The 13,256-nt window shown below is 36.4% G+C and overlaps 1 protein-coding gene across 5 annotated transcripts in view; it reads left to right on the top strand.

The window, feature by feature from the left end:
* LOC122536711 (alpha,alpha-trehalose-phosphate synthase [UDP-forming]) overlaps window positions 1-12,743 on the top strand; it is a 39,455-nt gene extending 26,712 nt beyond the window's left edge. For 3 of the 5 annotated variants that reach the window (XM_043669290.1, XM_043669287.1, XM_043669291.1), the window contains 9 exons: window positions 6,515-6,679; window positions 7,723-7,951; window positions 8,359-8,675; window positions 8,958-9,331; window positions 9,532-9,723; window positions 10,670-11,006; window positions 11,126-11,419; window positions 11,612-11,847; window positions 11,921-12,743. In XM_043669290.1, the coding sequence (XP_043525225.1) occupies window positions 6,515-6,679; window positions 7,723-7,951; window positions 8,359-8,675; window positions 8,958-9,331; window positions 9,532-9,723; window positions 10,670-11,006; window positions 11,126-11,419; window positions 11,612-11,847; window positions 11,921-11,939 (2,163 nt within the window). In that variant the 3' untranslated portion in view covers window positions 11,940-12,743. Of the gene's footprint in view, window positions 1-6,514; window positions 6,680-7,722; window positions 7,952-8,358; window positions 8,676-8,957; window positions 9,332-9,531; window positions 9,724-10,669; window positions 11,007-11,125; window positions 11,420-11,611; window positions 11,852-11,920 lie in introns of all 5 variants that reach the window. The other 2 variants (XM_043669288.1, XM_043669289.1) reach the window with 2 other exon arrangements.
* The last annotated feature ends 513 nt before the right edge of the window (window positions 12,744-13,256 follow it).

Here is a 13,256-nt window from a genome sequence, read left to right as displayed (position 1 = left end):
AAACGGATTTTCCATGCAATTTTCGTGCAAAACATTAAACGACTTGTCTAGAACTTAAAAATTTGGAGTAAAAGATATATTCTCTCGAGCAATGAAATCATTACGATCCCATTGCGAAAGGATAAACTCATGCTCGCCGAGGCAGATAGCACGTATCACGGTAAACCGTGCAGCTGTTTGTATTATATAATATATTATTCAATATATTTTTTATAATATATTATTTATAATATATTATTCAACGTCTATATTTTCCGCAATATAGACGAAAACGACTTGAACGACTGTTTTCGTAACGGATTAATATTGATTCCGATGTGAATTGTACAGTGACTTCTAAAGATTTTCAAATTATTAGGAAAATGAGAATTCGATGGGATTGCTAATATTTGAAAAAAAATGACAAAAATGATAAAATAGCAAATAATATTACATTATCAATGTTACGAAGAGCCATTAATAACATTCGTTATTGCTTCATACTACATACAATGTATTACGTTAAAAAGTTAAACAACAGCAATGACATATGTAGTTATTTTATAAAGGATATTTTCAGAAAATTCTGTTACTTTGCCTTGTTACTTTGTTGCCTTAATAATAGCTTAGGATAATTTTTAGCGCACACTAGATAGATACGAAAGACCTCGAGGCCAGGTTTACATTATCACATTGATGTCATTTTTTCTTTTTTCTTTCAAATGAGTTCCGTTGATCATTAATGGGCATTAAAGAGAAACAAAGGAGTGGCGTGATACGAAAACGTTATAATACAGTTTGTCGTTGCATCGACGAACTCCTTCGAACTTGATTGGCCAAGGACAAGCTTATCGCGGTTTACGTAACTTTTTTTTTTTTTTTAATACTTTTCACAATATATTTAAGTCGAACAATGAGAACAACGCGACTAAAAAAACACGCGTTAGTCGATTGCATTTTCCTTGTTTATTTTAACGTTCGTTTGCGTTAATTAATAGCATTTAAGTGGTAACAGACAGCGTAGTTCAGCGACTGATAAATCATTGTAAGGAGGGAAAAACTTTCTGCTTCGATGAACTCGTATATTTTTTATTCTCAATAGAATGATTAAAATAGAGTATCTCGCGCTGTACGGTAGAATATTTCACCAGATTCATATTATTTAATTCAGGTACATACAACTGCATACAAGTTATTTGTTATTAAGAGACAAACTTGACAAGTTTTGGAACTAAAGGTAACAATTATAAAAGCACGGGTTCGCATCTCGTGAACGTAGAAATAGAAAAGATATTATGAAAAACAGAATAAATGTAAATTAATTCTTTGTCTCCATGAGTGGTTACGAGAACTTCCTGATGCATAAATAAAGTGAAACAGGACAGCTATTTTAATCTCGAGGAAGACTATAGTCAAAAATAGCCTAAGATGTAATTCTTGAAATAAGTATCACCTATTTTCAGTGGTCGTTATGCCCCGCGTATCGATCAAATCGTACATTATAATTTCGTTCCATTGGTTTCCAATGAATATTACGAACGACGTCATTTCTCGTCGAATTTGAAACGATTTCGGCACGCCACGAAAAAACGATACGTGTTACGTTTGTTGTTACAAGATAAAGTCTAAAAAATTGCATCTCGTTGTTGCAACATCACCGTATAGAAGAGGTTGCGATATATTTTTGGACAACTGCGCGAGAAAAAGGAAAAAAGAATTCGGGAGCTCGAGCTGGGTTTGGTCCGACTTCAAAACTGCAACAGATATTTTAAACTAGAGTTTCATATTTCCACTCTTTTTTTCGTGTCTACGGTAGAGCATTGATTTTTAGCTAAAACTAAAAAAAAAAAAAAAGGGAAGAGAGAGAGAGAGAGAGAAAGAGAGAGAAACACACGTTGTGTGAATTTTTTAACGCGCTGCGTGTTTCTACCTTGTATTCCAGCTAATAGCTAAAAGCTGTTAAACATTTAAAATACTCGGAGTGCGGATGGAATCGAAATAGCAGTTCTCTCGTGTTGCAAATTCGGAAAAATGTTCAATCCAATTCAATTACGTGTTATATACTCGAACGAGAGGGAAGGTATCCTTTAAATTTGACCAGAGTGCAGATCCTTCATGATTGATGAAAACTAGATAAATAAAATCGACAGTCTGTCAAAACGATCTGTTTAAGAATAATATGACGAAATATATAACGAGATAATGATCAACGAATTATCAGATTAATTAATGAAGTAATCACCGCAATTATTATCGCAACAATGAAAAGGATCGGTTCGGTACTTAAAAATACGAATTCTATTTTATTCTAAAATACGATTTTAAAATCTCTATAGATTTAGAATTCTGTCTCGCATTTGATTTCAAAGAAATATATACACTTCAGTTGAATTTAACTCGCACCTACGATTAGCGGAATACTTAAAATATTAATCACGCTAATAAATATTCAACTGATTTTACTCGTCTCACTGGCAGTTGTGGCGAATCTCTCGCAAATAAGACTATAGCTCGCCACGATACAGAGGGACGGTATAATGTTTAACAACATGTTTTGAATAAAAGAAGCGTGGCGAGAGGAGGGAGACCTGCTTGTCTTACTATATCGTTCCAGCGGTGTATAGATATTTCTACCCTCCTCTTGAGCTATCTCTCTCTCTCTCTCTCTCTCTCTACAGCTCGGATAACGAGCAATTAAAATGTTTTCGATTCATTTCTGCACACTTTTACAACGACCCTTTCATCGACTTTCTCAATTGTTTCGCGAATTGACAATCTGTAATTTTATTTAACGCTCCGTACATTCGGCCGTTCCAACGAACCCCGATTCTGGGAAAAATCAGCATCTCTACCTGAGAGATGCAATCAATATTAGCATGCTGATCGAACACACAAGGTGTTCTGGATTCGATTATAAATAAACGACTTTGAACGTAATGATACGCAGTCGTGGCGACGTGGTAAAATTCTCGGTGCTCTTTTCGGCCTCTCTGTTAATTAAAACGCATCAGATCCACCCTTGTCGATGGTGGTCGCGTCTAGGCTTGGCGGAGACGTTAATAATTATCTCATTAGCGATTGTTTGGCCGTTCGTGTCAATCACCCATCGATCGGATGGAGAGTGTTTTGACGATGTTCGGAAAATAAAGGAGGCCATACGCCGCGGGCAAAATAAACGAACGCCGACGGGGATAACGAACAATTAACAAGAGATGTTCTCCGCGTCTTGCGTCACAGACTGCCAACCAATCGTTATCGACTCCTACGCCGGACTTTATGCACTTCCGATTATCGCCTCGCCTCTGCTTTATCTCGCGATTTTATTACGCGGACAGTTTTACAATCCCTTCCTCTCCCCTTTTTTTTTCCTTTTTCCTTGGACTTATGTAGGCTCTGTAATGACTGATAACTTGTCAGCTCGACAGTCGGATTAGGAAACTTGATGAAAAGGAACTTTCTCTCGCGGAACTTTTATTATTTGAGGATTAACCACCTCGTTACACAAAGTCTGTAAAAGTCGAGTTGACTGAAGCTCGATCGTATTTCTTTCGTCACGTAGCCGGAAGTTTTTATATTGGATTATTATTTCATCGGATATCTCAGCCTTTCGAGCTTCACGTATATCGTGCGATTATTCTCCTACGCGATGATCCCGTCACCGCCGTTGCAGGGTTAAAAAAAATACTGAAAATGTTTGTAACAGTTTCGTACAATTCGCTGTTTGTTCGAATTGACCTATATTACCGGAGGGAAGTTCGAAATTATTCGCCCGTGTAACGCGAGCGCGGGCCACTCGAAATTATTGAGCTCATGCGAGAATTTATAATTTTATTTCCGGCATTCAGCGCGTTTCAGTTTGAAACAGTATGGTTTTTTGGTAATAGGAATCTATATTTCTGCCGACACGTTAGAAGTAAGTTAAAAAATAGTTGAAAGTGGAGATTGTAAGACGAGATGATGGGCAGATATATTTAGTTTATAATGGGCGCAGAATTTATAATGTTCGAGAGAGAAAATAAAAATGTTGATACACTATAAATGAACTGATGGGAAGTTGCGTCAATTGTGTAAAGTGTAAAGTCCAAATATGAATCTGTAGAACAAATTTGTAGAGAGATACTAACGTCGTCGCAACTATAGTAGAATCCAGTAGTACGAGTCAATTGAGTCTTCTCCGTCGTCATAAAATCCAGTTATCTATCTCGTTCCTTGGAACTTCATCTTTCATTTTACGTATTGCTAGAATTTATGACAAAATCTCGCGGTACATTGCTTGCATATTCACTTGATAAGTTCGGTGAAGATCAGTATAGACACTGTTAAATTACTTGAAATAAATAGAGAATCTTTAGCTCCTGCTCTAGTTTCCTGATTGTACTAAATGTCAAGGATATAGGGAAACATATCAACCTCTGATATTCTAACATTTTCTATCGAACATGTTCAAAGATTGAGATTCTTGAATTATGTATGGAAATAATCGTACATTGTCTAGGATTATGTAATCGGAGATAGAAGTTTTGAACCTTGAAATTCAAGTTGCAGTTATTTAATCTAACTTGATACTTACAATTACATTACTATACAATTGCTAGTTTAATTCGGCCATCGTGAAAATTAACATCTACGAGGGTAATAAATAATAATGAATAATAAATAATAATCAAGAATTGTAAGAATAATCGTCGAATTAAATTGAAGATATTGAATTTCGTGGATTAAAAAAAGAAAAAACTTCCATACGAGTGGAAAAACTTTTAACGTTAGAACAATAATTGTCGTTATAACCGGGATGAAAATTAATCGTATTTGACTGAAAGTTAATTATATTTTAATGAAATTAACAGTTGAAGCATATGAAATTCGCCTTTACGAAGCGATTAAAATACGTAGAAATACCATATTTCTGTAGAACAATCTGTATTTTGTTGTCAGATTTTTTTTTTTTAGCTATAGAACCCCTCTACACAGGGTTTGCTGTGCATACTAACATTACAGAAACAATTTCGCAGACTTTTGTACAAGAATTACACTGATATACAGCTAAGATACATGTTCGCTATTTACATACTTATATAACTAGAACTTACAACTAAAACTAAGAGAACTGTTACTGAGAAACACAGCTAAGCACTTGACACACATCCGTTACAGATGCCAATCATCGCTTTTGAGAAATTTGTGAATAAGAGGAGTGATATATAAAAAAAAAGTCCATTGTGTGGGGAGGAAAATAAACCCATTCCACATAGCTTATTAATTAAGACATTCCTATTATCGTCAGATTAATCTCGATATAATTTCTCGTTACGTAGTGAAACGCCCGTTCGATCGGATAATTACGATAAAGAAAATTGCATATACCGGTTTACGGAGCGTGCGTTTATTGCTGTGTGCTTCCTGGAAATTAATCAGCAAACGTGTATGACGATCGACGGAACGTGCAACGTCATACACGATTTAACATTTGCCAAGTTGGTTGCTGCATTCGATCGCTGCCGGGCTATTTGCGGCAATCAAGTGTATATCTGCGACTTCAGATATGGTAAAAATAGAGAATTCAGTTGACACGACGAACATAATGTGACGAACTTAAAAATGGACAACAATGGAACCTCAAACACATAATGGTTACACGGAAGTGTTTGAACACACGTAGAAACATTATATTATGTAGTGTGACGTATAAACGTTTTGCAATGAATATGAATGTTTTATAACTTTACCAAGCCATTGTGCATAGATCTGAACGAAAGAAAAGAAAGAAGTTACCTCTTTCTTAATTAATCCGCGTCTGGCGAACATGTCCTTTTTCGAACATTGTCCTACAGACGAGATTCTCTGATCTCACTGCTTTTCTTTGTAAATGTTCATATAAGTAAACGAGTGTACGCATTTGTTCCTATAATAATAACCGAGACTCTGGTGAAAGAAGAAACGTAGTGATCTCCGTTGCTAAAAGCACTTCTTCAAAAAGCGAGGAAACGACCGTATGAATTTTCTGAAAGGAAAGTATATACTCTTTATGATAACGTGTGGCTCGTCACAGGGCAAGACGTTGCAGTTATTAAGACTTCCTTTATGAAAAAATTTATAAGCTGCTCAGAAACGGTTGCTTCCTCACAGCGAAGATTCTGTAGCCTTAGATCCTTTACAACACTTCGGGGCAAGTTCCTTCGGTCACGAACCACACGTTTCACAGGACACGTTTTTTTCTTTGCAATTTTATTACGTCTTCTCGACATCGTAGCGAAATGTCGTGACAATGATATTTGCTTTCTTTCACGTGCAAGATTAGCGAGTATCGTCACACTTTTCTATCAGTCGTAAACTCGAAACAACGAACAAATAAATTCCCTCTCGCGCGATCGCGCGTTGTTTTCTCCATTTCGTGAAACAATGCGCGCGAGGTTGCAAAGGAAAGAAAACAGAGAAATTCTGTACAGAAGAATCGCCCTGGGATGTGCAGTCGCTCGCTAACAAATCAATGTCATATTCTACAGCCAGATTAAAGAGATTGTTTTCTTTTGTATAGGTTGTAGCGGTGCACGTTGAACCGTCTGTCTTTGATTCGTACTACAATGGATGTTGCAACGGGACCTTTTGGCCATTGTTTCACTCTATGCCTGATCGAGCGACCTTCATCGCGGAGCATTGGCGGGCGTATTCCGCCGTCAACGAGGAATTCGCTGCGAAAACGGTGAGCATGATATCGATTCAGATTGCAAACAGATGGAACGTCAGTTATTCGAAAAAAAAAAAAAAAAAAAAAAAAAGGAGATAATTCAGTTCGAGACGGTGTAAGATATTATCTAAGATAAAATTTGTCAGATAAAGAGAAATGCAAATGAGAGACAAAATGACAGGAAGTTTCGTACATCATCTAGCGCGCTACTGTGCAAATAAGTATTACATCGAAGCTGTCAAGAATGACATCAAGGTAACAAATGTTTGCTGCGATTTAAATAGAACGATACCTACATACGTACCTATGTACATATGCAGTATTGTTTTGTCGTAAGAGTTAACGAGTTGGAAAGTTACGCGTGTATAGAACATTTTGTTACGTAATAAGTTGTCGATAACGGAATTGTTGAAAGTGACGGATTTTAGATCTCTGCTCTTTCTCAATTATTGAACGTACGCAGATATGCTTTTAGTAAAATTAATGAGAGTGTTATTACGCTGGAAATGTGATTATGAACACTTTCTCTACGTAGATATTACGTGTCGATAGTTGCAGCGCGTTTTCTGACGATGCGACGAGAGTTAATGAAAATTGAACACAGTACAGAAGCGAAGAAACATTATAAAGCAAAGAGAGTGAAAGAGAATACATTTATCAAAATCTATCATCGAGATTTATCAAAATCAGATAATTGAAAATTTTACTGCACGCAAAGAAATTAATTACAAACGCTAAAAATTACAAAGTAGTAGATAGATAGGTCTTTATTGTTTTCCCTTAGGATTACAATTTCCGCTCCTTCTCTACCTTCGTACAGTCTTCTTAGAAATAAATACAATAATCATTCACTAGCCTAGCATCATATAAGCTCTACTCACATATCATTCCCTAATATCGAATATAATAATAATATAATATAATATAATATAACATAATATAACATAATATAACATAATATAATATAATATAGTATAATAATAATATAATAATAATATAATACCACTTACAAAGTAGTATTATAGGTAATATAATGATAATAATTTGTCAATATCTAGGTTGCCGCACTGGAACAAATCCATAAAGAGCAAAATAATCAACCGAATGGCACGCCGTTGGTCTGGGTGCACGACTATCACTTAATGTTAGCAGCGAACTGGATTAGACAAGCTGCCGATGAGAAACAGCTCAGGTGTAAATTAGGTTTCTTCCTTCACATCCCTTTCCCACCATGGGACATCTTCAGATTGTTCCCATGGGCTGATGAAATACTCCAAGGAATGCTTGGTAAGCATCACTTTCATTCACTCTGTAACTCACACATTGGTAGAAATTTTCAAGTTGCCAATTTAAAGTTTGCAAATTTAAAGTATGAGGAAAAGTCTACGAAATTTCAACTATTTTAATCTGAATTGAAAATTCTAATTCGAAAGAATTAAGCAGAGGCTTAATTAGATTATCAGTTATAATATTTATTAAAAATTATGAATTATGAAAGAATTTGTATCCCTGAAATATTTAATTATTAAAAAGAGTTATTTTTATAGGGTTTATAAGAGTTATTTTTATATATTTATAGTAGTGTTAAAAAGAGTTATTTATTATAGAAAATCATATACAATAGGATATTTTTCTTTTTCTCTATTTAAAACAAAAAAAAAATTTGATATCTAATGAAAGTAAAATCGTGTTAGGTTGCGACATGGTCGGTTTTCACATTCAGGACTATTGCCTGAACTTTGTCGATTGCTGTCAGAGATGTCTCGGATGCAGGGTTGATCGCAAGAATTTACTGGTGGAGCATGGTGGAAGAACTGTACGAGTGAGACCACTTCCCATTGGTATCCCCTTCGATAGATTCGTTTCGCTGGCCGAGACTGCCAGCAAGGTCATGCTGACCAACCAGAAAATTGTATTGGGCGTTGATCGTTTGGATTATACTAAGGGCTTGGTCCACAGACTAAAAGCTTTTGAGCTGTTGTTAGAAAAGCATCCGGAACATCGTGAACAGGTAAATATAAAATGAGGGTTGATGTGCAAACACGTTTCATTTAAGTACAGTCACTTTAGATAAGCAAAGGTTCAAAGTGTATTATTATGTTGCAAACTGCCAAATATAACATTCAGATTACAAACCTAATTCTAATAAAATCTATGATATTTAATAAACGGATCATATACAAATGAATTAATCATAATGATAGAAAAAAATATTATGAATCAGATACTAAAAAGAAGTTAAAAAAAAAAAGATATAAGCTTTTCAGAAATTATTAAACGTATATCTGTTTAGGTCACTATGCTACAAATTGCTGTGCCATCGCGTACTGACGTCCGCGAATATCAAGATTTGAAGCTTGAGATGGATCAGCTAATCGGTCGTATAAACGGTCGGTTCACGACACCGAATTGGTCTCCCATTCGTTACATTTACGGTTGCGTGAGTCAGGACGAGTTGGCAGCGTTCTACAGGGATGCTGCAGTTGCTCTGGTTACACCACTTAGGGATGGTATGAATTTGGTCGCCAAGGAATTCGTCGCCTGTCAGATCAACACACCACCCGGTGTGTTGATCGTTTCCCCGTTTGCTGGAGCTGGAGAGATGATGCACGAAGCCCTGATCTGTAATCCCTATGAAATGGACGAAGCTGCTGAAGTTATTCATAGGTACCTTTGAACTAGAAGAACTCGCTACCACTTAAATACTTATAATAACAATTCTGGACTCTTTGATTGCAAATTCTGATTATTTTCACAATTCTTCATATGACGCTTTAATGCTTTAGTTGTTAGCATTGAAACTTTAACATTGTATTTTCTGTCACGTGTACGAATACACAAGAGACTACTACTTGTGTACATTCCAGAGCACTTACTATGCCGGAAGATGAACGTACATTAAGGATGAATCACTTAAGACGCCGCGAAAGGATCTACGATGTCAATTATTGGATGAAATCCTTCCTGCAAGTAATGGGTTCGCTGGAGGAGCACGATTCAGTGGGTGCCACGACTATGCAACCGGTTACCATGGATGATTTCGATGATTACTTAAGCAAGTAGGTATTGTTAGAGATTAGCGACGTGCATGACTGGGCCCGACCAGAGCATGCGCTTACGCGGGAATCAATCAACCAACGTACAATTAAAGTATAAATATTTTAAGGTAGTAAAACTATTAACAGTATATATGTATATATATACATATATACATATAAATTTCCTATCGAATTAATCGTAGATTATATACAGAATACCAAACGAATTAATCAAAATGTAAACGTATATGTTGTGAGCAAACTATCCTTTTAATTGCTGTTAAGAGCAAAACTTGAAAAAGATTACTACACTTTGGTAAACAAGTGTTGCAATGTAACACCTTTTAATAATATTCTATACAAAATTTCCAATTATATAAAATATTCAGTTTGCTTATCGCACATACGAGTACAGATTTACTTATCGGCATGCTTGTGTAATGGAAAGAGCATGCATTCCAATGGAATGAGACGTTCCGATAAAAAGAATCGATCAAATATCGACAGATCGAACTGTTTATTAAATCGAGCATGAGTTTGGGTACGTCGCCGCGTTGGAAACCACCTGGTGGCTTTAATATTGCCAGTGAAATATGTATTAAAAATACACATGTAACATACCAACCGTGAAGAATCGTGATTATCTTCTGGGACAAATTTCCCCGATTAACTGTCCGTCTGTACTAATGTTCCTGAAAAGTCCATCCTGTCGTCAAGTGAATTGAATTATAACTTATTTAATATATATATTTCAAACGAAGGATAAAAAAGGATAAAAAGTTGAAAGTACAAATTCCAAGTAACTTTGGGGATTATTGACATGCGTGTCTATGTCTGACACTCTTCAATGAGATTATCAGATTATGTGTTCAGCAAGAAAAATGCTTCTGGAAGACGGACGGGCCCGCGCGTGCGATTGCGACCTGACTCATGATGAAAGCCGGGTAACGTTCCAGTGATAACACATGTCCCCTAGGTACATCGGCGATAATCACAAATTGGCTCTCCTGCTGGACTACGACGGCACTCTGGCTCCTATCGCCACCCATCCGGATCTCGCCATTTTGCCCCTCGAGACGAAGAACGTTCTCCAAAGGTTGTCGAACATGTCCGACGTATACATAGCGATCATATCAGGCAGAAACGTGAACAACGTGAAGTCCATGGTTGGTATAGAAGGTATCACGTACGCTGGCAATCACGGATTGGAAATTCTGCATCCAGACGGTAGCAAGTTTGTCCATCCGATGCCCGCCGAGTTGGAGGGCAAGGTGGCGAATTTGATGCAAACGTTGCAAGACCAAGTGAGTTCTAAGCACGCTTTTTCTTTTGAGATTTCAATACTCTACGATGTCAGATATCGAATAGTGCAAAACTGCGATATCGTTTGTAACTGCGTTAATTCGTAACGTGTCGAATGTAGCTTTGCAGAGACGGTGCCTGGGTGGAAAACAAAGGAGCTTTGCTGACGTTCCACTATCGCGAAACGCCGGTGGAAGGACGTTCCGAGATGGTGGAACAGGCAAAGAACATTATCGAGCAAGCGGGTTTCAAAGCTTGTTCGGCGCATTGTGCCATTGAAGCGAAACCACCGGTCGAATGGAATAAGGGTCGTGCTTCCATTTACATTCTGCGTACAGCGTTTGGTTTGGACTGGAGCGAACGTATCAGGATCATTTACGCTGGCGACGATGTCACGGATGAAGACGCAATGAGGGTATGAATTTTTTTTTTTTTTGACAATCAATTGCTCGAAGAATTGAAACGAAGAAGTTTGAACTACATCTACTATGTATCCACTCGTCAAATACATTTTTTCCTTGACTTCAATCCGATTTGATATTTTGCATGTATATATTTAATATATATATTTAATGTATATATTAATATAATTTTGTATTTTATATAGGCGTTAAAGGGTATGGCAGCTACCTTCCGCGTAGCGTCATCGCACATAATCCGTACGTCAGCAGAAAGGCGTTTACCGAGCACGGATTCCGTATTAACCATGTTGAAATGGGTGGAGAGACACTTGAGCAGACGTAAACCCCGCAACAGCACTGATATACCTTCCAGATTTCGCCGTAGTAGCGCCGGAATCACCATGGAAATGTCCTACACGCCGTCGAATACGGCGCTAGAATCGTAGGTGACGCCCTAACATTCTTCATTATCATATCAACTGTGTCCTCGACAGGAAATATTTTGTATGTCACAGGCTTATGTTGCACTCGTAGAGTAAGACCAAGTAAGTGCGAGAGGAGCGAATAATAATGAAAGGATAAAAAGAAATCTCTAGGTGGATAAAATCAAAACAACGTAAAAAAAGTAAAAATAACAAAAAAAAAAATGAATAAATAAACAAATCATCGTGAAAATTATATTGTTCAGCGAAGATATGATGGCAAGCACCATTGTCATTTGTCAGACAAGTCGAGCGTCAAGATGAACAGGTATTTTTGTTTTTTTCGGCGAACTGTACTCGAGACCTTTATTTAACAAATCCGATTATATCGAGTCGACTTAATACAACGCTGTACTTACGCATACACACCAGCCAAGAAATGGAAGAACATTTTCGATGTGAAACCAACAAATCATTCTTTATCGACTGTTTTCGACGTTTCATCGATGTATCTTTCCGGTGACCAGTTGAATGGCTCTATTCTGAAAAATATATAAAACAAACCGCGAGACAATTGCGGAAAGAGCACGGAATTTTGAAAAATGATGAATGTTACATGTGCTAAATCTCTGTTTCGAACATGGAGTGTGAATATATATGTCCTTCTCCTTTTTTTTTTTTTTTAATGCAACGTTCATCATACAATTGTTACGCTGTATAATGAAGCTGAATGTAGCTTTCGATTAAGCGTATTTTACTGAATGCCGTAGACACATAGGTATATTTAGTTATGCATAGTTTCTAAGTTCGCGTTGCTCAAAAAGAGTATGTTGTAATATTGTCAGAACTTAAACAGAAAACTGATTTTATTAAACTAATATGTATACCAATTCCCGAAACAGGTTATTCTAACGGGGGAAAAAAAAAAAAAAAAATAAAAATGATACCATGTCGGCGCGTTAGCAGATGAGAGAGAAAGAAAAGAAATTTATTCCAATTTGTAGTTCGCACAAAAAGATCATAATCAACTGATGGCTAATGACAGATATCAGTTTTGTATTCGTAGAAACTTAAATCGAGTTGCCGTTTTAAGTCACACGATTCGGCCGATTTACTATCTTGTATATTGAGCATGTATTTTGTATACAGTTGTAATTATGCGAGACGTATTCATTTTGTTAAGATTACGAAAGAGTTCTCGTTGAAATAGAGTCATGAAACGTTTGTTTTTTTCTTTTTTTTTATATATATGTTTTTCTTTTTCTTTTTTTGTTGAGAATATGTACTTTTTTTTTTATAAAGATATCAATGGCGTTTACAAGTTGTTAAATTATTAAATACAATCGATATGATAAAAACGACTCGAGAATAGCTGTTACACAGGCGAGAATGCGCAACACTTTTGATGCGCATATTGTTTGTAAAAAAA

Source organism: Frieseomelitta varia, unplaced genomic scaffold, assembly GCF_011392965.1.
Source record: "Frieseomelitta varia isolate USP_RPSP 00005682 unplaced genomic scaffold, Fvar_1.2 scaffold_867, whole genome shotgun sequence".
NCBI lineage: Eukaryota > Metazoa > Arthropoda > Insecta > Hymenoptera > Apidae > Frieseomelitta > Frieseomelitta varia.
The sequence above is the reverse complement of the archived record's forward strand: the minus strand, read 5'-3'. Positions and strand labels throughout refer to the sequence as shown.